The sequence below is a fragment of the Rhinolophus hipposideros genome (genome assembly GCF_964194185.1).
Source record: "Rhinolophus hipposideros genome assembly, chromosome: 24".
Classification (NCBI taxonomy): Eukaryota; Metazoa; Chordata; class Mammalia; order Chiroptera; family Rhinolophidae; genus Rhinolophus; species Rhinolophus hipposideros.
The window spans coordinates 4,834,998-4,860,147 of NC_138070.1; the positions used below are offsets into that span (position 1 = coordinate 4,834,998).

The 25,150-nt window shown below is 39.7% G+C and overlaps 1 protein-coding gene across 2 annotated transcripts; it reads left to right on the forward strand.

Moving 5' to 3' along the window:
- The first annotated feature begins 968 nt into the window (after positions 1 to 968).
- Positions 969 to 22,387, forward strand: ZCCHC8 (zinc finger CCHC-type containing 8). Of its 2 annotated transcripts, XM_081036398.1 has the most exons (14): positions 969 to 1,345; positions 2,681 to 2,723; positions 4,995 to 5,069; positions 6,641 to 6,746; positions 8,118 to 8,195; positions 11,675 to 11,778; positions 11,895 to 11,960; positions 12,510 to 12,570; positions 13,026 to 13,168; positions 13,460 to 13,602; positions 15,508 to 15,629; positions 16,821 to 16,907; positions 17,167 to 17,281; positions 21,006 to 22,387. In XM_081036398.1, the coding sequence occupies exons 1-14, from the start codon at positions 1,147 to 1,149 to the stop codon at positions 21,767 to 21,769; spliced, it is 2,106 nt and encodes a 701-aa protein (XP_080892524.1). In that variant the 5' UTR covers positions 969 to 1,146; the 3' UTR covers positions 21,770 to 22,387. The 2 variants fall into 2 exon arrangements, with proteins under 2 accessions (XP_080892524.1, XP_080892525.1); XM_081036399.1 differs by lacking the exons at positions 11,675 to 11,778; positions 11,895 to 11,960 and having other exon boundaries at positions 1,121 to 1,345.
- Positions 22,388 to 25,150: the final 2,763 nt, after the last annotated feature.

Below are 25,150 nucleotides of genomic sequence, written 5' to 3' on the forward strand. Positions count from 1 at the left end.
CCTTTTTTTTACTGTGCAATCCTTTGATAAATGGTCCGCCATCTTACCAAAATGAAAATTTGTGAGTCACAAACACCATCTGTTTAAAATGTGGAAATGACATGGTTTCTGTGGGTGGAGAGAGGATCCCTAATGTGGTTTGTGAGTACTGGCCTAATGTTTAAGCCTCATCTTGCTCCATTCTGCATTTTCATTCCACGTGTGGTGTCTTCACCCTAGGATGCTCTTAATTTCATCCTCTATATTCTCACCACCAACCTTGCCCTCACGTTTCAGTTCAAACCTCAATTCCTAAATTCACTGACTCCCACAGATGTCAAATTTGTTATATATCCGTTACTTCCTGTTTTTATTTCACATATTTCTTAATATGAATACCTATCAACATCCCTCTCGACCCAAGAGCAGGAATATTTATGATTACTTTTGTTTGTTTATTTTTGTTAGACTGTAGGCTTCGAGAGCAGTAACTTCTCTCTTTTGCTCACTCTTGCATCCTCGGGTCCTAGGAACAGTGCCTGCTACATCGAACGTGATAAATAAATTATTGAATGAATGAGTGATTGAACGAGAAGCCACCAAAAGCTGCAACAGACAAATTTAAAATAGTTCAATGCTACAGTTTTTCATGAAAAGGTGAAACCCAATAAACTGAAGTGGCTTGCCCAGGATCACAAAGGTAGTTTGTGGCAAAACTGAAGTTCCTAATTCTCTTGTTGCTGTTTAGCACGCACACCAGAATCTGTGAAGAACCGTGCGTCAAGCTGTGATTTTTCAGCCTTAGATGACGCATAACAGGGACAACCCATATTGTTTTAACACATTCTGACTTACTCGAGCTTCCTTCCCGTTTAAAAAGGACCAATCCCAGAATGCAATACAATGAGTTAACAGTTGCTTAGAAACCATGTCCCAGCATGCCGTGCTCCCGAGCAATCTCGGAAGTGGGTATGAGAGACGCCACTGCATTCTGGGAGTTGTAGTCTCTCGGGACTGAACCGCCCCTTGTGCTGCTTCCGCGGCCTATGTTCGGAAAAAAACCTTACTGGGTGGCTCAGCTCCCTAAGGAGCGGTGCCGACCTAAAACCTTTGCCCCCGGCCGGGTGGCCAGCTCCGCCCCATCCCGAATCTTTCCTACAGCCCAAAATGGCGGCGGAGGTGGATTTTGGCGACTTAAAGCTGTTCGAGGCGTTTGACCATCCAGAGGAGTCGCTTCCGAAGCCCGTTCACACCCGCTTCAAGGACGACGACGGCGACGAGGAGGACGAGAACGGGGTTGGCGATGCGGAGCTGCGGGAGCGGCTTCGGCAGTGCGAGGAAACCATCGAGCAGCTCCGCGCCGAGAATATCCTTCCCGCCCGCTGGGCCCTGTCACCCGGGCGTGTGGTGGGTGCCGTGCCCTGCAGGGCGCTGGCGGAAATTCCACGAGGGCCAGAATTCGAAGTGATTTCTCTCGCCCCACGGGCGGGCTGAGAATCTTGGGGTTCGGGCTGCGTGAGCTGCCCCCGGGGCCTCGGCGCAAACCTCTCCGCTGCTGGGGTCCGTATCCTGGACTAGATTCCCGCCTCCCGTGACCCCGCCTGGAGCGGGTAGTTAGGGTGATTCCACACGGTTCCAACTGTCAGACTGTAGACTGGTTACCACTTTTCTCCCCCCTTTTTGGAGTCATCGATTTCGTTTTTTGCAGCCACGCTCAAGTTGACGCGGTCCTGTTAAAGTTGTGTATTAGGAGATACCGGATACTTAGACTGGCGTGGGTCGGTTTCTATGGTTAGGCAAAAGCTGGTGGTCCTAGGATGGAGAGTTGGGGGTCTTAAGGATTCCAGGGATGCAAAGAGAAATGGATAATTACTTGCTTAAGATTGGGGATTCATTTTACAGTTCTTGCACTTTGAAATAGCTTGCGAAGTGAACGTGCGTTGCAAAGCTTTGGGGAAAGCGCCAACGTTTCCATTTGGCTTTAGTTACATGATTACAGCCTTTCTAGCAAGACTTGTTAGTATGTTTATTTACATTCTTACTTAGGGTGTTTGTGTGTGTGTGTGTGTGTTTACTATGTATACAGATAATTTTGGTTTGGGTAGTTTTCCTTTTAAAATTTGTGAAGACCCCTGAAAGCCGTTGGTAAATCACCTTTATAGGTTTTCAGAGTGATTTTTTTCATGCTGCCTTATCCCACTATATTATGAAAAGTTTCAAATGCCGAGAAGTTGAAGAGAGATTGTGCAGTGAACATTCATAGATCCCATCCTAGATTCTTCCGTAGGGAACAGTTTGTTATACTGCATTCACTTGATCACACACACGATGCTTTTGACTTTGAAAAATGTCTTAAATGAATGACGGCTTAACTGTTGTTGGGACATTGTTGTTTGAATGACGTTTTCGGTTCAGTCTGTTAGTCTCTTTTGAACTACATGACCGTATCTTAGAAATAAATGTCTATGTTGGAAGGGATGACAACTCTGTTTTAATTTTTAGGTCCAAATGCCTAGCCCTGCAACAAAACAGGAGCTCAGTAAGTGTGTCAACTTCGAAATGTTTGTGCGTCTTTTAATGCTTGCAACATTCTGACACCCTTTTGGTGTAAGTTAGTAGTTGAAGAGTCAGTTAGCAGTCAGATTTTACGATCTTCATGATTCTGTTTAATGAAGGTTTATACTCCTTAACAAGTAATAACATCAAGAACTTAGAAGAAAATTGAACATTCTGACTCGACCAAGGTATGAGATCTTGAAATTACACCATAGTTGTCCAGTATTTTTTTATCGTGATATTAATATTTAATCACAATTTCTTTGTAAAAAGGGTGTTTAGGATTTTGTATCATTTTTAGTATATGTGCTGCTGAAGCAAGCACTTTTGTATCATTTCATACTCTGAAGAAATCAGAGTAATGATCCTTTATCTTTAACTTGTGGAGGTAAAACTTGAATTCTCATAACTGCATTAAGCTGATGTATTGGGTGAAAATATTTGTGAAATACAATCCAGAAAAAAAGTGGGTTCATAAATAGAAATAATGCAAGATACAGCATTTTAGAAGAGTTAGTAGTTGATTTGGGGAAAAGTAGTACAGTGAGTGCATTCAGACATCTGATTTTTGGAAGGTTAAATGCAGTTACCTCTTATTATAAATTTATTTAACAGATCACTAACTAAAATACTTGTCAAATTACAAAATTTTTATGTGGAGTGTTATTTTAAAGCTTTCAGGTTATTTTAAAGCTTTCTTTACCTAGTACCAGCTGGAGTAACTGTCTACATTGGTGACTAAAGGTTTAAAATTTTAGAATTTAGGCATAGTTCAGAATAACTTCCCCATGCCCTACCTTCCTTCCTGTATGTGAGAGCACTTTGCGGATATAAACTCACTTTTAGTTAGTTAATAAATATATTCAATATAACTAGGATTCCTCAGAAATCATAATTTTTATATGTTTAAAGATATTTTGAGAAAGATATGTTTTCCAATAAAGTTGATTATTTAAACATTAAATTTTTATTTAAAAGTGGGTTATAATAGCCGGAGTTTCAAATGATTGTAGCATTGTAGGCTTTGCCAATTTTTAAAAACTATTAGTATCATGAAAAAGGAATAAAATTTTGTTAGAAGTAGTGCCTTGCATATTGTCAGGCTGGTAAAGCATTCTACAGAAAACAAAAGAAGACAAAGAAAGTTAGTTATATAAAATTTGTACCCCAAGTCTCTTTTTTTAATCCTTACTTTGGAGCCATCATCATCATAAGTTTCTCCTCTTTTAATCAATAAATATTATGGTTGTTTGTTTTTTTTTACTTCATATTATGAAAATTTTCACACAAAGAACATGGAAAAATAATTAATACCCAGTTTTTCATCATTTGCATTTAACAATATTTTAACATATTTCCTTCTTCTAACCCCATATACACATTTTACCTCAAATATTTTTGCACGTATCTTTTTAAAAAAATACTTTTTCGTGCCTAACCACATCACCGTTATTACACCTAACAATTGACATAATTTCCTTAATAACATTCCCAACTCCGTCCATATTCAAATGTCCCCAACTGAATGTCTAGAGCTGATTGCTCAAACTAGACTCCAACCAAGGACCATGCCATTGCATGGGGTTTTTAAAAACATGATGTATTTTTAAAAGCTGAAGATTGAAACAAATTTCTGAACTTTGTCATATTTCAGTTTTATTTCCCTACTTTATGAAAACAATTCCAAATACAGACTGATGTATTTCACATGCCGTACAAGTAGAGGAACGTGAGGCAGGTGAGGAAGAAACAGATTCAGCTGGTCCCAGGTTGCCAATGGGATATATTGCAGATGTCCACACTGCATCCCAGTTCTGTTTTTTTGCAGTATTTGAAAGTCAAATCCAAGAATAGATGCTTTTTACATCTCTGCTTTAGAATCTTGGATTTGAGATATTTAGTGCCGTGTGCTCTACCTTCCAAAAAGAGACTGTCCATTAATTTATAAAGGGTTTCATTTTTCTACATAATTGCAAGCCAAATTCATTCTGATTATTTTAGAAATATATTCTTATAACCTGCTGGTCTATATATCCCCGGCTGTCCCCACCGCTCCCATTTGTAAAGAAACAACCATTAGGTAAAGAAACTTTGGGGTTGAAAACTGAAATTAGTTGTGTGTGTGTGTGTGAAATATTTTTTAAAAATATGTAAGGGTGAACACACAATGGTATTCTGATGTAATACAGAATTGTACACCTGAAATCTATGTAATTTCATTAACAATTGTCACCCCAATAAATTAAAAAAAAAATATGTAAGGGATACCTCCGTTAAACCATTAAAGTAGGTAAAAGTGGTGAAACAGACTTTTCTTGAGAAAACTGGAGTTCTTGGTTCTTGATCTTATTTGTAAAATATTTTATGATCTTTGGCACTTAACAGGTTATGTGTTTAAATATACATATGCAAGTTTTACTTTAACGCCTCTAAGAATATGTTTTTAACTTCTGTTTTAGTGGAATATTGGTGAACAACACTAAATTAGATGGACCTTTATTACAGATTCTATTTATGAACAATGTTATTTCAAAGTAAGTCATTTTCCCTTTTCTAAATGTAATGAATTCATGTGTTTATGAAACAATGTCTTCTGTCAGGACGCTGTTTTCATGTGTACGTTAACAATCCTTATTCTTTTACTTAAAATTTACGGAATCCTGATTAAGAGCAAGGATATTAGAGTCATGTAAACTTGAATTTGAATCTGGACTCCTACTTTCTACCTTTGTGAACCTAGGTAGGTCATCCCAGTTTCCTCACTGGAGAACAGGATACTAACAGTAACCACCTCGTAGGCAGCTAAATGAGCACGTGTAAGAGCCCGATAAATAGCGTCTAATAAAAAATTAAAAAACCACTGTCACCACAACAATAAATGATGTTAGCTAGCTCAACCCCAGATCAGGTAACTGAAGTTTTTCATTGCCTATCTTCAAAGCTTTCCCACACACTTTTTTTTAATAAAAAAACTAGACCTGTGCAAAAAGCCTTCCAGCTTTTTGGGTTCTAGTGCGACAGCACATTCCTGCAGTGCTTGCTAGAATGTTCTGACATGATTCTGTGCCCAGGCCCTTCCTCACGGCACAGTGAGAGACATTTCATTTAGTTGCTTGCCCCCTCCCATGTCACTTCATCGTATTGTTATTTTACGTGCTGGGCGAAGTTACGGCGGTAAAGGGAACATAGAGAGCAGGACCTGGGTGGCAGGCGCCCTGCCTGCTCTGTCTCAGCAGAAGCGGAGCCGGAGGCTCTGAGGGCTGAGCCAGCTGATGGTAAATGTAGCAGCAGCAGCAAGATGCTGGGCACTGCTAGGTTCCAACACTATTATCACCGTCAGGTTAGAATCGCTGTCTACTCTAGCTCATAGCAGCCTATCTTCTGCATGTGGTGTTTCACCTGCAGAAATCCTAGCATGTCAGAGCTAAAGAGACCGGATCGGTCATCAAGTCTGTGAGGAGTAGGTTGCCTGCCCAACTGCAGCCTAACCGGGCTCCTTTGGCACCTCCGGAACTGGGCACTGAAGAACATTCGATGAATGTGGTTCTTGACCTGGAAAGCTGGAGAACGTAGACCTCAGTAGTTTTTCTTACATTATATTTTGATTTTCTTTTTTTTCCAGTTTAATATTTACATCGCTGTTTCCTTATATATGCAGAGAGTCTCTGGGAGGTGGGTGTGGGAGCCTGGATGCATTGGTTGTCTTTGGCAGAAATAGGAAGCCAGCAGCCGGGAGGAAGGGGGCTTTTCTGTATGTAACCTTTTCACTTCTTTTGGATATCTTGGATTTCAAACCATTTCCATGTGTATTCAAAAGTTAAATACATAAAGTTTATAAACGAAATCCATTTATTCTTACCACAAGTATTTGCCAGCTGTTTTATGCCAGCCACCATGTTAGGTTATCATAATCATTTTAACTTGGCAACAATGTGTGTCTTTTCCTAAGGAATAGATCCCCTGGTGTTAACAAGGAGTCAGAGATTTGATAAACCTCTGAAAAACAAAATGACAAAAGTTACACTGCGACTGTAATCATGCATAAGACTTGTCTGTTCAGTGTTTTACTCTGTCTGGATTCTGACCATTTTGTCCTCCTATGCAGGTATTTTCATCAAGAAATAGAGGAATTTGTATCAAATTTAGTAAGAAGATTTGAGGAACAGCAGAAAAATGATGTGGAAAAGACTTCCTTTAATCTTTTGCCCCAGGTATTTCAAATTTAAGAGACTTTAAGATGAGTCCGTTATCCTTTTCACTGCCAATTATTTGGCCATGGGGATCCTCTTGAATCGAAACCAAATGATAAGATTGTCTGTTCCCCTCCCATCCTTCAATTGGCTTCTTTCTCCACAGTTTGCCCAGTGCAGCCATGGGACTTTCTTTTGGACTGTGGTTTCTTTTCTCTAGGGAATACTCAGACTTGGCTACACTCAAAGGCTTTTTCTTTTTTCCATTTCCTAACTTGGACATGGGGTTTGGGGTAGAAGATTAATTTTAGGTCGAATAAAAAATGTCTATTTCTGGGGTTTATAAAAGATGGATTCTTTTTATCTAAAACCAACATGTTCATGTGCTATCCTTTTTTTCTCTTCTACTTGTTTAAAAAGAAAATCAATAGCATGCCCAAACAAAGCTGAGAAATTTCGCTATATCAGAGCATGGATTTATGTTAAATCAGAATTATGTTTTTTGGGCTTTTTTTAAATTAAAAATTAAGGTAAGTAGAGTCTCTTGGATAAGGATCATTAACTGTTTATCCTCTGCGATTAGAGAACAGTATTCTGATTAACTAAATTTTTTATCACCTTTAGTTTTCACTTCATATACAATTTTTAAATATTCAGGAAATGGGAAATAACATTTAATGATAAAAACCATACTAAATATTATTAAATGTTTGATTCAAGTACACTTCAGAATTTTTGTGGCTTGAGGTCTGTGAGGGTTATATTATAAGTATTGACCAGTAATGTAGGGTTACGTATTTTTTAATCTTTCTGGTTATCTGATTTCAAGATAAACTAAAGTCTACCTTGCCAGTTTAAGTGTTGAAACTTCCATAATTGATATTCATTAACACAAAAGTCATAGTGTATGCTAATGCTTCAGAAGATGCTATCTTTTTTCTCAATTACAGTTGACATTCAATATTATATTAGTTTCAGGTGTACAGCATAGTGGTTAGACATTTATATAACTTATGAAGTGATCCCCCAATAAGTCTAGTACCCACCTGACACTCTACATAATTATTACAAAATGACTGTCTATATTCCCTACTCTGTACTTTCCATCCCCATGACTATTTTGTATCTACCAACTGTACTTCTTAATCCCATCACCTTCTTCAAAAGATGCTATCTTTCATATCTTTTTGAATTTTTAATTTTCCGATATGTGAAATTTATTTTATAACCATTCCTACCTACCTTACTCTAATTATGACAACAATTAATTCAAATTTTTATATACCTTAATGGTATGTATTAGAAAACAGTGAGTGTATTTAAATTGTTAATATTTTAATTTTAAAGTTAAAAATTGGTTACCCTTTGTAATGAGTGTTTTCTTTGTATTAGCCATCCAGTGTTATGCTAGAAGAGGACCGTAAAGTGGAAGAATCCTGTGCCGTTACAAACAACAAGGAAGCTTTTAGTGTAAGTTTGGACATTTTAGCTTTAGAATTCTGCAGATATGTGTTTCCTAGCCTATGTCAGTTGGGTGGCATTTAAATGATAAACAGCTCCATGTAGTTGTCCTTCAGTCTAGTTGTGGAGGGTGCAGCTGAGCTCCAAGTCTAGTTGCCGTTGTCAGTCTTTAGTTACAGGGGGCACAGCCCACCATCCCATGCGGGAATTGAACCGGCAACCTTGTTGAGAGCTCTCGCACTCTAACCAACCAAGCCATCTGCCCACTCCCACATTCTTTTATTAAGTCTGTTATAAACAACAATGTAGATTTCAGCCTCTAAATATTATAGTTTGTTTTTTAACAGCTACTTTATTGGGTCCTGGGGCACAATAGACATTGTCTGGAGGACTTTATTTTTGTCCTGATGAAACTCTTTGTGTTTATTTTCAAGAACCTGGACGAAGATACAGAAAACATGCTTGTTGAAGCTGAGAGGGATAAATAGCTATTATAACAGATGGCAGTTATGAAGTTTAAAATGTTGCCAGACTCAAATAATGGGTGAAAAATAGTAGAAAAAGCTTAATGGGGATGAACCTTCATGTATGCCTTTCAGTACCTTTGCAAAATTCAGCAGTGTCAATGCAATAGAGTGGTGTAATTTTGCAACTTACAATTTTTTGAAGATGATGTCATTCTGGCTTCTGTTAAAGGAAGACTAGTTTTCATGTCTATGAAGTATTGTGCCCCATTTATGTACCACGATCTTAAAGACATGGGGCTGCTGGGATGATGAAGAATCCAGAAATCTTATTGCAAAGATTTAGAAGGCACGTCACATCCGTAGATGTGATAAAACGCTATTGTTTGCAAAGGTATCATTTTAGATCACCCTATACGTGATCAGATTGAGTACAAAGAGGCACATTGCAACTCAACTTTTAGAAAGTGGAAATTTCTATCAGAGATATGAAAAATGAAGTGGTATGTCTCATTTTTAAAAAAAAGTGAATTCCATGTTGCTGGAATCAAATGAAGACTGAGATGCTATCAGGCACTTTGAAGAAAGATTTCTGAATTTGAACTAGATCACTTCCCATTTCCCTTCTGACCCGAGGTTCTGGCACCTGCTTGGAAACTGGCAATTTTGCATATTTGTTAATTGTTCTTTAATAGGTACTAATAAATATTTACTAAATGCTGTAGGTTCCAGGGACATAGCAATAAAAAAATAAAAAGTGCCTTCCGTCATTGAATTATATTCTAGTGGGGGAAGGCAGTGCTCAGAAGGAAAATAAAGTGGGGTAAGGAGTTAGAGAGTAACCTTGGGGTGTTAGGTTTGTACTGTGAGTGTTTAGTGACAGCCTGTCTGCGCCATGACTTGAGTGTACTGAGGTGAGAGTGAGCCACCCTGCAGTGTGAGGGAAGAGCATTCCAGGCAGTAGGAACAGTAAGTTCCTCAGACGCCCTGAGGCAGAAGCAAACATATATTGCTCACTATGTAGCCAGTGCTGTTGTAAACGTATTACAGATATTACTAGTGAAGGTACTGTTTTAGTCTCAGTTTACAAAAGATGAAGCAGACATGGAAAGCTAAGCAACTTGCCGGTGGTCCCTTAGCTAGTAAATGGCAAAGCCAAGGTTTGGATCTGTGCCTTCTGACTGCAGAGCGTATGATCTGAATCCTTATGTTGCCTTATAGGCCATGGTGAGGACTTTGGATTTTACTCGGAGGGCGATGAGAGGCCACTGGAGGGTTTTAAGTGAACTGTGACATGATATGACTTGGATTTTTAAAAGACCTGGCTCTGTGTGAAAGAGTCTGTAGCTGGTTGCCTATGGAAGCTGGAAACCAGTTAGGAAGTTACTGTATTCATCTCAGGTGAGAGAAAAGGACGGCTTAGACTAAGGTGGTAGTGGGGCTGGTGAGAAGTGCTTAGAACCTGGTTATACTTTGAAAGTAGAACTGAGCAAATGTGTCGATGAACTGGAGGTAGAATATGAGGAGAGAGGAGTCAGAATGAATCCGATTCTTGGCCTGAGCAACTGGGAGCATGTCGCTGCCTTTGTGTGATTGGAAAGACTGGAGGAAGGAGCAGGTTTCCGGGGGACTAGGGATCCAGTGCGGCTTGAACTAGTGGGTCTGCGAGGCCTCCTACATGTCCAGGGAGAGCTGTCAAGTTGGCACTTGCATATCCACGATTGGAGTGTAGGGGGGGTCAGTGCTGGTCATGGCGGGCGTTGTCCGCACATAAATTATGTTTCATACTGTGGATCTGGACTCACTAGAGAGTGACAGTAGAGAGGACGAAGGCCTGAGCCTCACAGAAGATGGAACGATGAGCAGGATCTAGCAAAGAAGACTGAGAAGGATCGGTCAGCAGGGTAGGAAGAAAACCAAGAGAACGGTGTCCTGGAAGCCAAGGGAAAAAGACATTTCTAGAAGGAAGGAGGAATCTGCTGTGTCGGCAATTGCTGCTGATAGGTTAAGATGAAGACTGGGAACTGTCCATTGAATTTGGCAGCATGGGGGTCATTGGGGAACCCCACTGTCAAATGCAATGTTAGGAAGAGAAAGAAGCGTTACCAGAGATGTTCAAGAGAATGGCAGTGTCATTTTAATTTAAAACGGAGGAGGGTGTTCTAGATGAAAAGAGACTAAAAAGACTTAACACGTGAACCTTAATCAGATCATGCGTTGGAGGGAAAAGGCCTGTTGGGGATAGTTGGGGAAAACAGTATAGATTGGATATAGATGAGATTAAGGAATTACTGATTTTCTTAGGTGTGATAATGGGATTGTGGTTTGCAGGAGAATGTTCTTATTCTGAGAAGGCTCACACTAAAGTATTTCGGAGTGAAGTATCACGAAAATCATCTGTAGCTGGTTTTGTGTGGAAGCTGGAAACCAGTTAGGAAGTTATTGTATTAACCTCAGGCAAGAGAAAATATGGCTTAGACTGTGATGATAGTAGACTTATGTTGTTTAAATGGCTCAGTATAAAGTGTGTGTGTGCTCTCACCGCGCACACGCGTACGGAAGGACAGCTGTGCATACAAAACTGTCAGCAATTGTTGAATCTAGATGGAGTAAACTTGTTGTTTGGGTGTTCACTGTCCCATTTCTTCAACTTTTCTGTATGAAAATTTTCCAAAAAATATGGAGGGGAAAAGACTGGGAGGAAAGGAAATGGAAACAATAAATATGGACAACTTGCTGCAAAGGAAGCAAAGAAGTGGGGGATTGGAGGGAAATGTGAGAGTTGCTGACAAGTTTTTATTTTTTCAGTCTGGAGAGAGTGCAGCTGACAGTAATCCATAGGGGAACTTAAAGAGGTAGCTTTTACCTAACACATCAAAACCTGGCTCCTTTAACTAGGGAGTTAATTATTCTTTCTAATAACTCCATCCAGAAATAAATTGTTAAGTTAATCGTAGTCTTATATTATTTAATGTCTTTTCCCCCCCTACTAAATAGTATTATTTTTTGACTTGTTTTCTACAGGTTATAGGAAGTGTCCTGTATTTTACTAATTTTTGCCTTGATAAACTGGGGCAACCGCTACTAAATGAAAACCCTCAGCTTACCGAAGGATGGGAAATACCCAAGTATCCTACATAGTAAATGAAGATCTTTTATGCATCTTGCCATTAAGTTCACCTTTAAAACAATTTACCAAATTTTGCAGACTATGATAACTATTCCTTAATAAAACTCACTAAAGGTACCAGCAAGTCTTCAGCCACATTGTTTCTCTAGAAGGGCAAGAAATACAAGTAAAGGCCAAAAGGTTTGTGTGGGGAGTTGTCTGTGTTTTCTTCTTTTTTTTCTTAACCAAACCATGAACTGTTTTAGCTTGAAAAGTTAATATTCTTTATTGCTGGCTTACTCTAAGTTACAGATTAAGCTATAATTTCAATATATAGACATATCTTAAATGTTGAAGTTGATCATCTGTTTTTTGGAATTCATTGGTCCAGTGCCTAATGTGCCTGGTTGGGTGGAAAAGGTTAATTGTTGCTGTCAATTTGATTGTTGTCTTGAAACCATCTTGCCCTTTCTATGTTGCCTAAAGGAAATAAGATCCGTTTGCTATGGTTCTTCTGTTGCTAACCACTGACAAAACTCAGAGGTAACAGATCAGTCGGGAACATAGGGTTCTTGATAAAAGCTATTTGTTTAATCACTGAGTACAAGGAGGTGAAAATGTCCCCATTGCAGATCTTAGTAATCTACGTGCTTTCTTCTCGCTGTACACTTTGTTGTCATATAGAATTTTATTGATTTGCTTTTATATTTTCATTTACATTATGAAAATCTTTGTTTTTTGACTAAATAGGCCAAAGCCTCACTGTTTCAATTGTGGTTCTGAAGAACATCAAATGAAAGATTGCCCAATGGTAAATTTTTCTCATATAAAAAATATCTTTGAACCAGAGCTTCCTAATGTTTTCAGCCTAGTTATGGCATTGTGTGATGTGAAAAAGTTTCCTGTGTTACTATCCTGTAATCCTTGAATTTGGATTAAAATTTTAAGGCATTAGATTTTTTAAAAAAATTATTATAGTGCTCTCTGTATTTGAGATGAATGAAACATTATGGGAGTTAATTATTAGACAGCTTATTCTGAAAACTTGACTTTATGTTATGATAATACTGAGGTCACAAGAAATTAAAGTGACTGCTTCTCTTCCTTGCCTATTTTTTCTAAAATATCCACTCTCTTTTATACTTATTCCTTATATATTAAAACAGCAAGAATCTGTTTGCTTGACCTAAACAAAGTGCTTATATTAATTTCTGAAATGTTTCTAAAGTGCTTACTATCATTCTTTTCGAATGCATTACAATTTAGCCTCGGAATGCTGCTCGAATAAGTGAAAAGAGAAAAGAATTCATGGATGCCTGTGGTGAGACAAACAATCAGAATTTTCAGCAGCGATACCATGCAGAAGAAGTGGAAGAAAGATTTGGAAGATTCAAGCCGGGAGTTATTAGGTACCTCTTGTTTGTTTAGCATGGAATGTCATTTCTCTTTCCCAAGTATTTGCAACATTTTGCGTATCTTCAGGGTAATTATCGGTACATAAGTTTTTTCTAACCAGGCTCTAGATAATATATATCGATGGATTCAAAAACATTCATTGAACTCTTAGCTATCTATTTAATAGGCACCATGCCACAGGCTGTGTAATGCAAGACGCAGAATTGTTTTAAAACATCAGAACAGTTTGTGTGTTCATCTAAACAAGAATACAGTCTTTTCCTTTCCTTTATATTTTTACTTAGTGAGGAACTTCAGGATGCACTGGGTGTGACGGACAAGAGTCTCCCACCTTTTATATACCGAATGCGCCAGCTAGGGTACCCCCCGGGGTGGCTCAAAGAGGCTGAACTGGAGAATTCAGGGCTTGCACTCTACGATGGCAAAGGTATAGTATGTTAGGTTCAATAAGTCACCGTCAGTGTTTTCTTTTAACTAAAGGATCACAATAAAATGTGATAGGAATGGCTGGCTTGTTTAATGTGTGCTAACAAAAATATGGTGGTGTTTCCTTTGTTTTACAAGGAAGGAACTAAAAACTTCTTTGAGAATTATCAGATGGTTTTCTGGACCAACCTGCTCAATGACTTCCTAGGCCAAAGTATCAACTCTAGCTAGTGGTCATAAGTTATTGCCTTCCTCAGTAACAGAAATGTATCCATCGTTGCCAGGATACCTATCAAGTTTAGAATACATAAACCCTCTTATGATCTAGAATTGCTCTCTTAGGTATCTACTACTACGTGTGAGAAATACTCACACGTGTGCACAGGGCAATGTGTGTGTGTGTTATTGCATTGAATATGATAGTGAAACATTAAAAACAACGTTAAGGCCCTAAAGGAGAATGGCTAAGTAAACCACGGTAGATCTGGGCTGCGGAATCCCTACTATGTTGAAAGAGCGAAGTAAATCCGTAAATGAGCTGACACAGCAAAGACTGCGCAATACTGAGTATAAAGCAAGTTTCTGGATAACTTATATATTATGATACCATTGATCTTAAAAAAAAAAAAAGAAAAAGGATAGAAACCCAGATGGATGAAGCAGCGCTCTGCGTTTTCTCTGAGGACTTGTTTATGTAAAATATTTTTCAGGGCAGCCGGTTAGCTCAGTTGGTTAGAGCGCAGCACTCTTAACAACAAGGTCGCCAGTTCTATCCCGACATGGTTCACTGTGAGCTGCGCCCTCCACAACTAGATTGAAACGACTACTTGACCTGGAGTTGATGGGTCCTAGAAAAACACAGTTAAATAAATAAAAGTTAAGAAAAATAAAATAAAAATATTTTAAAAAATTTACCAAGGCCCCCACTTCTCAAATAATACCAAAGAGGTATTTCTCACAGTCCTTTTACTATATCTCCAAGTCATGCTAACATTCCAACTCTTTTTTTTTTTTTCAGCTTATTTGTTTAAATGGGGATTCTTTGGACAAAAGATTGTAGATGATTGAGAGTCTTTTAAATCTCTTTTAATCTAGAGGTTTCCTTTCTTGTTTTTAACAAAACTGTGTATTTTCTCCTGTAGAGTTTGCAGGATTTTGCCAATGCATCCCCACATTTTAGCACGTTCCTCTGTCCCTCTTTATTTCCTGTGAATTGTGATGGGACCAGTCACTGGTGGTCACTGCCTATATCCATCTGTTAATTAATAATGGGTTGCAAAATAGTTATACTCTCATTCTTTCATTACTCCTTGGCTTATTAGCCAGAATACTTATATAAAGAGAAACTTCTCATAAATTGTTTAATTACCTCAGGTATGTAGACATTATAGGACTAGAAAAATCAATGTGTGATTTATTTAGTAGTTTTCAAAATAGTAAAGAACTTCCCAAGTACCCCTTAAAGATTACTCTCATTTGTAAAGTGGTTTTAATAGTATGTGTCTCTTAGGGTTATTACAAAGTTGAAGTGAATTTTGCTACTTGTAAACTATTTAAGACACTACCTGCAAAGAGAACACTAGCTGGTACATAGTACATGTTCTATAAATGCTTCTTTAAAAAGCATTGGAATAGAGCATGGGGCAAATCATATGATCAGTGCAAAACAGACTTTTAAGCAACCCACAAAAGAACCATAGCTTCCAAGATTTTAAATATTTTATCAAAGTAGTATGTTTACATTGTTTAAAAAGTCTACCCTAATGGTTCAGACATACTCTAAATAAAGCTATTCTCAGAATAATTCTCTTGCCATGTGTATAAGCACTTTCCAGGTCTATTTTTGATCTGGAGAGGGATTGATATTGACATCTAGCAATATTAACTCTTTTAATGTCTGTAATAGATGGTGCTGATGGGGAGACAGGAGCTGGAGAAATACCACAGAATCAAAGTGTCACTTATGATCTCTCGAAATTGGTAAACTATCCAGGTTTTAATATATCTACTCCCAGAGGAATTCCAGACGTAAGTGTATTGTGCTTTTATTCTTCTGAGATGTAGCATTATTATGTAGATTGTTAAATGTTAGCTTATGTACCAATTACTGCTACATAAAGATGTAAATGTGTTACGTCTGTGTTTAACTTTTTAATTTCCTTTATATTGACTAGAATCTTAAGTGAAATCTTGTATTCAGCAGGAAAAAATCCACCAGTTTTTTCTGATTCTCTGTTCTAAGAAAAGGAGCTAAAATAGAATAGTCAGAGTCTGTAAATCTAAAACTATTCTAAAATTAAAAAGATTATTTTTAAAAACTATGGGATGATTCTGAGACAGTATTATAAGCTTTACAGAATTACTTGGGAAATGAATTTCTGCCTTTAATAAATCTAAGTATACTATTCTTTTTACTATTCTTTCTTCCCCTTTCATCCCAAAGTAAAATTTCTCATTCTACATAAGAATGGTTTTCTACACTTATTCCTTCCCAACTCTTAGGTTTTGAAATTCAACAATTAACTATTGAGGTGATGGTGGTGGTGGTATTTTAATTTAAAAAAAATGCATGGGCTAAATTAGGGCTAAATTGCATGGTTCAAACTGTCAGTGCCTCTTCCCCCTCAATCCCCTTGGGTTGCTCATTAGAAATGCACAGTATTGAGTCCTTCCCTTAGACTTAACTCAGCCCCTGGAATCTATAGGTTTAACAAGAGCCCAAAGTGAGCCTTACTGAGAATCACTGTTGAGCGTGCTATTGTCCATGAGAGAAAAACAAGGGATGTTGAACCTTAAAGATGAGTATTCAGTTTGGAAAGGGAGAAAACAGAAGATAGAAAACCCGGCATGAGTCAGTATGTTAGGAGAAATGAGCAGTGCACAGTCGTGAGCAGTGCGAGTGCCTAATGGGAGCGAGGCTGGAGCCAGCCAGGCTGGATAAGAGTCCATTCCTTTCTGCCCATGATGCCTACTTACAACAGGCAGAACGTTTTGGGGCCACATGATTTTGTCAAGTAGTCTTTCAGTATTCAGTCCTGACCGTTCCGTAGGAAAAGTTGGTTGTTTTTTTTTTTTCAATGTACCATTATTTCCATTAATTCCCCCAAAAAGTAAAAGTCACATAGAAAGCAGAAATGTGATTTGAGACCTCTACTTTACCTCCTTTTATGAGCAAAATAGCAAAGCACACTTATTTGTCCGTTCTTTTTCCATCATTAGGAATGGAGGATGTTTGGTTCCATACCCATGCAGGCCTGTCAGCAGAAGGATGTGTTTGCCAACTACCTTTCTTCTAACTTCCAAGCGGTAAAGAGATTTCTGGGGTGTCACTTATAAAAACATACTGCGTATATCTGTGGGGTGTTGTAACTCATTAGCATTTTACTACCTTCTTCTGCTTTGTGTAAAAGCCCTCTGTTTTCTGATGATCAAAGGGAAAAGGTAGCGACATTCACCAGTGACCTAGACTTAGCTCCAGATTGGTTTTCTGTGTCGTGTTTAAGTGAAGGGGAGGAGTTTCAGTCTTTGTCTACCCCATCTAACTTTGGTTTGGTTCCTCTGTTAGCCAAGTGCGAGGTCTGGCAGCAAGAGGTCTTCGTCTCAATCCAGCCCCACTAGTCCAAAGAAGCAGAAGGAAAGCGACTCGGCAGCCTCGTCCGCTGACATGGAGCTCGACTCGGGTAGGTTTCATTTCATGGTTTTGATTTCATGGAGAAGGTAGGACAAATCTGTATGTTCCTGAGTTCTGTAAGAAAGAGGAAGTGTTTTATGAGCACGAACTAAGTAGTAAATCTTTTATCCTTCAAGATCAGAGCATCACTGATAAAAGTGTTACTGATAAAAGATGAATTGGAAAACATAGCTGGGTATGAGGGCCAAATGGGCCAGCTAGCTAGACTCGGAGTTAGGCAGAGCCACCCACCCTGTGCCAGCAGTTCTGGGTCAGATGGGGCAGCGCTGTCAGACAAGCAGTGTGAAGTGTCCCCTTTGGCAGCTCCATTGGAAGAGGAAGAAGGCAGAGCCAAGCAGAGCTTGCCCAGTTTTCTTCCCAACCATTAATTCAGTAAATCACTCCTCCTCAGGAAAGTGAGACCGAGGAAATCTGTCCTCCTGATTAAACCCAAAACGGAATAAAGGCCTTGCCTTCCATCGCTTCTCTGGCTTTTTTCTCTGAACCCTCTGGGCTGAAGCACGTGTCCTGCAGTGCTTCACAATCCTGCACAATCAGGATGGTGACGACGGGCCTTCTCAGCAGAGCAGTAGTGTACCAGGATAGCCATACACCCAGCTTTTGAGTCCCCTCTTCCCCCAGTACCAACCACTGCTCCTCTGGGTTTCCCCATGGGACTACTGATGAGTAGTCTAGATTTTGCCCCCAGTCTGGAGTGGATCAGAACTTTGCGTTAATTGGATAAATTCCAAGGCCACTCTGAATCTAAAACTGCAAATTCATTCTTTGTGCTATTTCCCATCCAAAATTATGCCCAGTTACTTCGGTCCTATATAGCCTGCCAGAGGTTCTGAAGTGAGATTAAAGGGAAGCATTAAGATAAATTGCATACAGATACTCTAATAATAAGATGCCGGTAAGATAAATTGCCTGCAATTTGAATGTGAACCCCACTTCCTATTTTCAAATTCTAAGGGAGAATTTAAAGGTCAGAGATGAAATCCCTTCAAGTCCAAGGGAATTCAAGTCCAAAATCGAATTATTTTGATGAGTGGCTTCAAAGTCCAAAATCAAAGCCCCCAAACCATTTTCCCAATTTTTTTGCTCTGCTTATTCTCCACCATAGGAGTTCTTGATGCCCGAGTGGAGTTCACAGCCTGGGCCTTTCAGCACCTACGGCCTCACTTTAATGTCCACTCTCACTTTTGTCAAGGCCAAAGCGTTCATAGAATACAGAGTGATTGCAGCCTCTGCTACATACTTACCGTGTTTCCCCGAAAATAAGACCTAGCCGGACCATCAGCTCTAATGTGTTTTCTGGAACAAAAAATTAGTATAAGACCCAGTGTTACGTTATGTTATGTTATATTAATTATATTATACCCGGCTTTATACTAAAATAAGACTGGGTATTATATCATATCATATCATATCAATCATATCATATGATAAGACCTGCTCTTTAATAGTAAAATAAGACCGGTTCTTATATTAATTTTTCTCCAAAAGAAATATTAAAGCTGATGGTCCTGCTAGGTCTTATTTTCAGGGAAACACTGTAGAAGTTTTGAAAACAAGCAGTTCCCTGAAAGCACTTGTCCCAGACAAACTTACGTGCCAGGGCCCAGCACTTCTCATTGTTATAGGAGGCCAGAGCCAAGGTTTCTGAGTAAAGGCAAAAATCTCAGTCTCTTTCTCATGGATGTTAGTTCCAGCTGTCTGGCTCCATCACCCATGGACTTTAGTACAGTTGGGGGAAATCTCCCCATAAAAAGTGAATTTTGGTCTTAGGCACTTAAGAATATCTGTGGGGAAAGCCACCTGTGCTTGGTGTTTTCAACCATTTGAGACACAATTGCTCTCTCTCTGAATTTGGGAATTTGTGGTGGTGGCACCTCTGTCACTAGGTCCACACACGAGGGGCAGATATTTTCGGGCCTGTGCTGGGAGCTTTTTCTTCTGTTTCTTGTTAGGGGATTGGTGAAGTCTGAGAAAGCTACCGCCAAGGGGCAGTTTTTTTCTGTCTTTCTCTTTCATATATAATTAACCAGTCCAGAGCCAACCTTAGCCCATGTGATAAAGTGAGGCTCTGGGTCCCAGTGTCTTTGTAATTACTTAGACTGAGAAATTCCATTCGGCTGCAGCTCCATCCACCCTTAATCTCAGCTGTCTATTTGTAGCCAGTTACCAGAATCCTAACCACATCCCAGTAATTGCCTCTTAGTTCAGGCTTTTCTCTTACCCAATCACTCTTGGTGTCCTTATAACTGATTTTTTTTTTTTCGAATCCTTTCTTTCAGTTCTTTTACCCATTATTTGCTCTTCTAAAATTTCTTAAAATCTAAGTGACAGTCTATTACTCTCCTCATAAATCCTGTTGCCTGCACAATAAAGGTCACACTGGTTTGGTGTTGCTTTTAAGATTCTGTGTTATTCAGTCGAATTTTCCAGAGTTTTAAAACATGTACCGTGTTTCAGAGCCTTCTACCAGATGCTGGACAGGAAGACTAATATAACTGCTGCCCTTTGGGGCTGCTCTCTCACTAGGGATCGCAGGTGTAGGAACATCATTTTAACATAAGTGTGCTGGCCTCTAGGGATACAGAGAGCCTTAGGATTCCATGTTGCTGCCACAGAGCTGATCACAGACTAATGTTGGCACAGAGGAGAAACTGTGCTGGAAAAGTCAGGCCTTTACCAAGGGTGCCTTTGAGCTGCGTCCTGCAGGGTGAATTCAGGGATTTACCAGGGAGGTGAGCAGCATTAGGGCGTTTGAGACAGTGGGAGGTGCAAATGCAGACACATGAAACACTGGGCCAGCAACAGTGACAGCTGGAGTTGAAACCAGGCAGTAAGAAATGACGTGATGGAAAGGCAAATTCTTGGTCACAGGGGGCCTTGTAAGTGGAGATGGGACTTCATTTTGTAGGTGATGGGGAGCCATTGGAGGTTTCTAATGTGATGGGAAGGTTAACAGGACCAGATGCGTGTTTCAGAAAGGTATGGAGGATAGAGATGAAGATGAGTCCAGAGGCAGAGGCGACTTCAATATTCCTGCAAACAGTAATGGGCCTGAGATAACGAAGTGCCTATGACAGTCTCCAGGAAAGGGTGGGACCCAGAGAGACGGGACCCGGGTGCGACAGAAGGAAAGTGAGGATGCTCAGATGGTGAGCAGGTTTGTTTGGGAGACTACCCAGAAACCACCTGTGGTGCCATTAACGAGAAGAGCAAATAGAAGAGTCCAGGTTTTAGGAAAAGATCCTTTGTTTTGGACAGGTTGGATCTGTTGTGTGTGTGGGACATACAGGTGGTGATGAGCAGTGACCAGTTAGCTTCCTGAGCCCACAGGTCAGGCGAGTAGTCTAGACTAGACACGGAACTTGTCTCCTCAGCTTTGTCTCCTCCAGCCTTCCATGCACGCAGCAGTCCGGCCAGGTGCATTCTAGAAATGACTGTCTGTGTCTCCGCGTCTGGCCCTAAAATGATGTAAAAGATTTCCCAAAGGCTTTGGTTAAAGTTCCTGGCACCAGAAGGTCCTGCAGCTCTCCCTGGAGGCGTTCTTCTCAGGGGCTTGGGGACATGCGGCAATGGTCCTGTATGAGGAGCCAGAGCTCTTCCCCTCGAGCCGGTTCTTTTTGGCCGTTAAATCTGAATACAGCTGAGTTCAAGGAATAAATGTTAGTAAAGCCACGTGCTCTGACAACTTAAACTCTCGTGCTTGCTTGTTTCAGATGCAGAGGTCCTGCGTGGCTCTCCGAGCGGGGGAGCTTTTCAGTTTCAGCCGCCACTGCCCCCTGGCACTCCTCCCCCACTAGCCCGGGGGACTCCTCCCCTCCCCAAGGGCACCCCACCACTGACTCCCAGTGACTCGCCGCAGACCAGAACGGCAGCGGCAGCTATGGACGAGGACGCACTGACTCTGGAAGAACTTGAAGAACAGCAGAGGCGGATATGGGCGGCCCTCGAGCAGGCGGAGAGCATCAACAGTGATTCGGATATTCCTGTGGACACACCTCTAACTGGGAATTCCGTTGCCTCTTCACCTTGTCCCAATGAGCTAGACCTCCCTGTCCCCGAGGGGAAAACCCTGGAAAAGCAGCCGCCAGATGAGCCCGAGGTACCAGACACTTGTACAAAGAAGTCAGAAGTTGAGCATCCGTCGAGTCCAGATTCGGGGGCCACGTTGCTCTGTCAGAAGGAAGAGGAAGAGTCTCCTCAGGTAGTCTCTGGAGACACTCTTCTGGATAACGGTGGCGTCGAATCCAACTGTGACATTAGGAACGGAGGCAGCCAGAAGCTCCTTCATGAGGACAGCAGTCCTTCAACTCTCGCTAAAATTCACAGTCCTATACCCGACATGAGCAAGTTTGCAACTGGAATAACGCCATTTGAATTTGAGAACATGGCGGAATCTACGGGAATGTACCTCAGGATAAGAAACTTGTTAAAGAACTCTCCCCGAAACCAGCAAAAAAACAAGAAGGCTTCCGAGTAACAGCTTGACGGAGCACCGAGGGCTGTTTAATTCTAACTGTGTTCTGGTAACTAGTACTAAATGGACAGATGAAATTGTCTTCCTGTTTGTCCCTCTCATGTTTAAAAATCTGTCCGAGGCTTTTTTGTGGGCTAAAGTTAGGTCCATTTTAAAGAATGGAAAGACTGGGCTTGCTGGTTTATTATATTTTATTCTCTCTGATAAAAATTTGGGGAAGGATTAAGTATGAGCTGGTTTAGGGATAGTTTGTTAAGGTTTATACTATTTTTGGATTGTGAGTGTCTGTCAAGAGTGATAGTTTTTATCTGTCTTTTGTACATTGTTTTCCCTTTCTACATTTTGCTAATTATCTGTATATAAGTTTAATATATCACTTTTTAAAAAAAAAAAAATCTAACCATTTTAAATTCACATTTCAACTCTGACAACCAAATGAGAAAAATCAGGGATGAGCAGCTTTATCCCATTTGGGGTATTTTTGTAAGTGATTTACATACATCAATTTTAATAACACTTTTACTTTTTTGTAACTTCATTCTTCATATATGCTTGCGATACAGGTATGTTCATCTTTGTCTACAAAGGTTTAATAAATTAGTTTTCATATATATAATCTAAGACTCTGAATATGAAAAAGTGACTCACAGTTAAATTAGTATATAAACCCCTGTAAGTTTGGAAATAAATTGCAAAATTAGTGATAACAAAGGAAATATAAGAAATTGCAGATTTGCTTGTTTTCAGTGGATTTCAGCCTTGAATATGGAAACAGCAGAATCTTTCAAAGTAATTATTTTGAAAAACAATTAATGGAGGGCAGCTAGGCTTTGCACAGAAATAATTTTCTAGATTTGAACCCTAAGATAATAAAAATAGAAAGTAGACATAAAGAACTTGCTTTTAATTGTCAGATCTGTAAGCTAGCGCTGAAACTATAGACTTTGTCTTCATGTGGAATGCTAGTACATCTTTATAGTCAAGGCCATGAAAATAAACAGATGATCTTGAACTGTTAGTCTCAGGTAGTATTATTATCCTGCTTGTAGGCCAGCAGAGGGCGCAAAATATTACCATTCCAGATGTAGTTTTCATGTTGAGAACTTGAGTAACCAAATTTACTGTTTTATAAGCAGTAAAAGGAAGGAAAATTATATGAAAGGGAAAATTTTATTTTCAAGGCCCTCACAGAACATGGTAGAAATTGAGTAAAATGTCATATACTTTTGGCTTTTTTTCTCTGAGTTGAAGTAGGTAATAAAAGTAATCCTTTGCAGATTACATAGTGCTTTTATATACATTCTCTTCCTCAATATTTATATCGGATAAATATGTTGCCACCATGTCATGTATGTAGCATAAGGCAACTTTGTTGGGATAGAGAGATTAAAGGGAATTCTCGGCATTCAAGCCCAGTGATCATGGAAAGGCCAGTCTTCAGCTAAAGACTTGCCTGTTCCCTAAATCATAGAAGTGGTAGCTTACGCATAACTTCCCCTTTAAGCATTGCATTTGTAGAGTCTTCTTTGAATCCCAAAGATACCTAACAGTTCTCTCCTTAGCAGATGCCACACACATCACATTAAGGTATTTTTGTGCATGACCCCATTTTCACAAGCACCATATTAGCTAGGTTTGGTTAACTTCTACTTTTTAGAGGACATGCCTAAGACACACAGCTGGTAAGTAACCTAGTGAATCCAAATCCAGATCAGTCGGACCCCCGCATCTGTGCTCTTAGCCACTGTCCTGCCTTCCTGTCAACAGCTCTATAAAAATCCCTGGTTTCTCCAAAAATCTGTCTCCTACTTCTTGATTTATTCAATTACAAATGGAGAGCACAACTTGTGTTAAGTTGTTCTATGTGCTTTGGGGCATTAAAAGGAGATGATGATAGAATGTGGTTTGGGTAGCTTCTACACTAGTGGGAAAAGAGACGGTTCTTAGTTACAGGATTCACTAAGTGGCCATGTAGGGAGGGCAAGGTACCTGGGTTATTTGCGAGTGATGGGAGAAGCACCTAGGGAGGACTGGCTTCATATTCACAGGGCCACAGGTATAAGTTTTCAATTTGGAGGATATTTGAAGACTTTTGGAGAGAGAGAAGTTTTGAGTGAATCCTTAAAGGGTAGGTAGGAGGATTTCCACAGATAACAATGAGCATTGAAATGTATAGGAAATAGAGTGAGTAAAACAAGCAGAAACGTTCAAGAAATGCAGGATGGCAGAAAACAAAAACTTAAAAGGGTTGTTTATTCACTGGTGCTGAGAACACTTGATTGCTTTGCTATGGAGCTTGGATTTTATTAAGAAAAAGGATCTGCTAAAGATCTTGCAACACACCTCACTGAAAATATCCAGGGGGTGTTTTAGAAAGAGAAATCCTGAAGCAGAATTCAGAATAAACTGGAGCGAGAGAATAAACTGGAGAGAGGAGACTTTTCACAGAAGGAAACCCAGAAAAATGGGAAGTAGTTGCTTTAAGAAGGTGTCCCATTTTTAAAATGTATTTTGGTTGCTGTACTTGAGTCTTACGAAGAGAGTGTTGGGTGGAGGAACAAACTATTGTTTGGACTTGCCCATGCTGGGACAGGTCTCCAGGTGTGGGTAGGTGAGGTCATAAGCAAACACTGGTCCTTCAGGATGGACTTGGAGCAGGGTGGGGACCGGTTTCTAATCTTTGCCTTGGGTTAAAAGGAATGTGATTGTAATATACAGGTTGCTAAAACAAAGCCAGCTCTTTGTCATCTCCTGGAACAGGTAAGTGGAAAGACGGCACTGTCCTTACTAAAATACCAAACGACCAATTTCTTTTTCCAAAAGGTTGCATTTTCCTTAAGGGGTCAAAAGTGTGGTCTACTTTCTATCAACAGGAGGCTTCCTCCCAGTTGGTTCTATTCTTCCAAGCGCTCTGCTGGAATCATTTTGCCCTTCTGTCTCATCCTCCAATTATCCGCAGGCAAAACCAACAAGGGTGTTGTAACAATTGTGGATACCCAAGTGGCTTATAAGGCATGACTCAGTTCCCAAGCACCCATCTCCACACAACCTGTGTTTTTCTTCAGCATTTAGGAAAATTCTTTTTCCTTCAACTTAATATATGTTTGACTGAATGGTATAAATTCACTTTTGAATGTTTAGGATTAAGTTATGAAAGTGTTTATAAATAGTTCTTAATTACAGAGCCATTACTGTATTCTTAATAAATTAGAAATCTCTGCACAGCATGCTTTCTACATCACCAGCAATCTAGCTAGAACGTTTCTATTGGAATATTGAAGTAGAAGGGGAAAAAGTGACAGCTGTCTTCTTTAAAAGAAAAAAGGTATTTTTTTTTGGTCTCCGAAAGAAATAACTGCACTGGGGGCTGGGTGGAATAAGGAT